The 4495-nt window shown below is 39.0% G+C and overlaps 1 protein-coding gene across 1 annotated transcript; it reads right to left on the bottom strand.

Moving 5' to 3' along the window:
• Positions 1-1130: 1130 nt before the first annotated feature.
• On the bottom strand, positions 1131-2183 carry LOC115696374 (uncharacterized). Its single transcript, XM_030623275.1, has one exon. It carries the CDS (start codon positions 2181-2183, stop codon positions 1131-1133), a length of 1053 nt encoding a protein of 350 aa, XP_030479135.1.
• Positions 2184-4495: the final 2312 nt, after the last annotated feature.

The following is a 4495-nucleotide window of genomic DNA, read 5'->3' as shown; positions in this document are numbered from 1 at the left end:
AGCGCTCCCACTCAATTGCACTACCGTGTTCCCAAAATGTACGTATCACCTTGACCCAAAAGTAGGCTTAACTAACAAATCAAAGAACACGAATAACACTCTTGAGATTGAACCTAATCATATTAGGATTAAGATGATTTGATCTAGGATCAACTAGGTGATATTGACTTGAATAGATATTACGGTAAATTTAATAAATCTATGTCAAAGTTCAATATCGGTCCCTTCCGATGCATACTGTATCCATCCAACCCAAGCTTTACTTTAACCAATGCTCTGGAAAGAACATAGTATTTCTCCAAATGCAAGAAACTCTGTTGTAGATTTTCATATCAGTAAAACCCTAGTGTTCTGATAAATCTAGGAATCTTTAATCACATAGTCATGTTTACTTTCCACTGTGTTGACAACACAATAAACAGGATCAAGTATGTGAAAAGGGTCTGGATGAATTTATAAATCAAATAGACAAACAATTGATAAGATGAACCAAAACATACAAATGAATGAAAAATATTTCTATTTCTTTATTGATATTGAATAAAATGGATTACATTGAAATGGAGTTTTATTTAGGGCATAAAACCCAACAAACTTTCACTTGCACTAATATAAAACTAATCAGTACATATCAATTAATCCTAAATTCTGACGGTGCTTTTCAAATGCAGTCACTGCCAAGACTTTGGTGAATGGATCAGCTAAGTTGTCCTCTGTGTCCACTTTCTCAACCAGTACATCCCCTCTTGCCACATATTCTCTGATGATATGATATTTCCTTTCTATGTGTTTGCTTTTCTTGTGGCTTCGAGGTTCCTTACTGTTGGCTATCGCTCCATTGTTATCACAAAGTAAGACTAGAGGCTTTTGCATTCCAGGCAGGACACCGATACTGGTGAAGAACTTTCTCAGCCAGAAAAGCTCTTTGGCAGCTTCTGCTGCAGCTATGTATTCTTTTTTTTTGAAAAAAGAGGAGAGGTCGATGTCTTAGACTGACCACCCTCTGCAATATATTCAATCCCTCACTTATGGCGGAGGAAAACCGGTTAAGACAAAGTAAAGGAGAGTTTAAAAACCAGAAAACTAAAAACAAAATGCAGAAAAATAAAAGTTACATTTCATAAACAAAATTATAAAAGGACTCTCCACTCTCTACTCAAATCTAGAAAAGAGAGGTCTTCAAAATGCTTTGTTCTGAAAACCCATGTTGCTGTCCAGAATTTTATTTTGTCCCAAACCACTATTGCAGAGTTCTCTACATCTTCAAAAATCCTGGTATTTCTCTCCAGCCAAATAGCCCAAATTGTTGCTAGGACAGCCGTCTTCCAAAGTATATCCTGACGTTTACTTCCTTTTATCTTACTCATTAACATTTGTGGAACACTTCTAGGTAGAGCCCATATCAAACCAAACTCCTCCAACAACATTGACCATAATTTGGAGGAGAATTTACAATGCAAAAACAGATGTTCCACTTCTTCTCCATTACTCTTACAGCATACACACCACCCGGGAGAAATGAGTATGAAAGGTCGTCTTCGTTGTAGAACGTCGTGCACATTAACTTTTCCATGAGCTACTAACCAAATAAAGATTTTAACTCTTGACAGGGCTATACTTTTCCATAAAGATTTGGTCCAAGGGGGTCTGGCAACATTTTGGTTGGAATTAAACCAGGCGAACGCTGATTTACTTGAGAAAACTCCAGTGGCATCAGGTTTCCATATTCTGATATCAACGTTGACATTAAGTAATTTAACCTGTTCCATCTGTTGTAACATCCCTATAAGGCTAGGTATTTCTTTTTCCAGCAGGTTTCTTCTGAACTTGAAGTCCCAACTTACCACACTTTCTCCAGCTGCACCTCCTTCAGCTACCAGTTCTATTATATATACGTTTTTAGCCCTAGAGATTAGGGCTAAACCAGGATAAGTGTGTAGTAGAGATGAGTCACCTAACCATTCATCTTCCCAGAACCGAATCTTATCCCCTTTTCCTACCTTGAACTTCACCAGCCTTAAGTATTCATCATATAGATCCGCAATGTCCTTCCATGGTCCCCTCGGGGACATCCGCTCCCCTCTTTTTGAATCCCAAAAATTATTTGCCAAACCATAACGACTCTCAATCACCCTGTGCCAAAGAGACTCAGATTCTAAGGGAAATCGCCATAACCATTTCATCAACAAACTTTTATTTCTCAAAGGCAATCTTCCAATGCCTAGTCCGCCTTCCAATCTTGGTTTGCAAACTCAATCCCAAGCCATTAAGTGATCGCCACCACCTAGATCTCCACCTTCCCATAAGAAATCTCTCATAAATTTCTCCAATGTGTTAATCACTGAAGACGGTGCTTTAAATAGTGACAAAAAATAAATTGGAAGGGAAGAAAGAACGGATTGAATGAGTTTGTATCTGCCTCCCCTAGACAGGAATGTACATTTCCACCCATCAAGTCTTTTAGCACACTTCTCCAAAACAAGATCCCAAAAAACTTTCTTCCTAGGTGATCCTGCCAATGGCATTCCGAGATACTTCATCGGCCAGCAGCCCACCTCACATCCAATTTGAGCGGCACATTGGGAAACAACTAATTCGTCCATACAGAGACCCAACAATTGCCTTTTGCTTAAGTTAACTTTAAGTCCTGATAAGGCACAAAAGCCTTCGACAATCCTTACGAGCTTCAAAAGGGATTCTCTATCATTCGCAAAAAGTAAAGTATCATCGGCGAATTGTAAGTGGCTGATCTGAATTTTATCTTTTCCCACGCTGAACCCAGATAAAGAACCAGAGTTAACTGCTTTATCCACCATTCTTCCCAGTATATCAGCTACCAAAGTAAAAAGGAATGGCGAGGATCGCCTTGTCTCAGTCCTCGAGATGCTCTGAATTTTCCTCTTGGTCTGCCATTGACAAAAATAGAAATGAAGTGGTTGACAGACATCCTCTAATCCATTTTCTCCAAGTACTTCCAAAGCCTTTTTTGTGAATAACCAAATCCAAGAAGTCCCATTCAACTCTATCATAAGCCTTTTCGAAGTCGATCTTGAACACCATACCACTTTTGCCCCTACTTCTATAATCTTCGACTGTCTCATTAGCAATCAGTACTGAATCCAATATTTGTCTCCCCTCCACAAAAGCAGACTGAATGTCTGAGATTGTGTCTCCCAAAATATACTTCAATCTTGTAGCAAGTGCTTTAGCAATGATCTTATACACACTTGTTATAAGACTGATTGGTCTAAAATCTTTTACCTTACAACTATTTAGTTTTTTGTGGATGAGGCAAATAAAAGTTTCATTCATACTTCCTTGAATTCTACCTTCAACTTCAAAGCCTTAAAGATGTCTATTAGTTTACCTTTAATTACATCCCAATTCGACTGCAAGGCTGCCATGCTAAAGCCATCCGGTCCCGGGGCCTTATTACCATCACAACTAAAAAGAGCTCTCTTGATCTCATCTTCATCAAAGGGACTTTCAAGCAGACGAGCTGAAGATTCTGAGATTTTTTGCCATTCAATCCCTTCAATATCTGCCCCTTGTTTTCTCTCAGAAGTGTATAGCTTGGAGAAGAATGAGATTAGCTCGCTGACTATGTCATTTTCCCGATCGAGAATAGTCCCATCCTCTCTTTCTATCCTTGAGATATTGTTCTTTGCCTTTCGAGCATTCAACAGGTTGTGAAAGAATCTAGAGTTTGCATCCCCTTCCTTGACCCATTTGCACTTGGATTTTAGCCAAATGTTTCTTTCTTCGTCAAAGACTTTCTGCTGCCAATCCTTTTTTATACTTCTCCTTTCATCTGCCAAGGATTGATTTCACATTGGAGTTCCCTCTAATTTATCAATCTCCAATATTCTTCTTTCCATTGCAGCCTTAGCAATTTTGCTATTTCCGAAGGTTGTTTTGCTCCACTTCTTGACATTTTCTTGCACAATTCTAAGTTTGGTCATGAATCTGGTTCCTGGCCATCCCGAAACATTTGCCTTATTCCACCAGATCTCAAAAAGTTTTGAGAAGGATTTATTTTCCAGCCATTGATTGTCAAACCGAAATGGACTAGGACCCCATTTTGGTGGATTGGAATCAATGACAACCGGACTATGATCTGATACCAATCTAACCATCATTTCTTGTCTCACAAAAGGAAATGACAGATTCCATTCCTTTGTAAATAGAAATCTATCCAGTCTACTACATATTGGAACGTCTTTGAAATTTGACCATGTGAACCTCCCATTGTTTAATTTCGAATCAATGAGTCGTAGTTCCCGAATTAGTTCATCAGACATCTTCATACTTCTAGTGTTCGAGACACTATTGAGCTTTTCCCCCACTCTGCGAACCACATTAAAATCTCCCCCCAAGCACCACGACGCACCACAAATTTCCTTCAGACCAGCCAGTTCATCCTAAAAATCTGGTCTGAGTCTGTATGAGCAAGGCCCATATATCCCAGAAAACAACCAAGGGATTTTGCCTTCTG

The sequence above is a fragment of the Cannabis sativa genome, chromosome 7 (genome assembly GCF_029168945.1).
Source record: "Cannabis sativa cultivar Pink pepper isolate KNU-18-1 chromosome 7, ASM2916894v1, whole genome shotgun sequence".
Taxonomy (NCBI): domain Eukaryota; kingdom Viridiplantae; phylum Streptophyta; class Magnoliopsida; order Rosales; family Cannabaceae; genus Cannabis; species Cannabis sativa.
The sequence above is the reverse complement of the archived record's forward strand: the minus strand, read 5'-3'. Positions and strand labels throughout refer to the sequence as shown.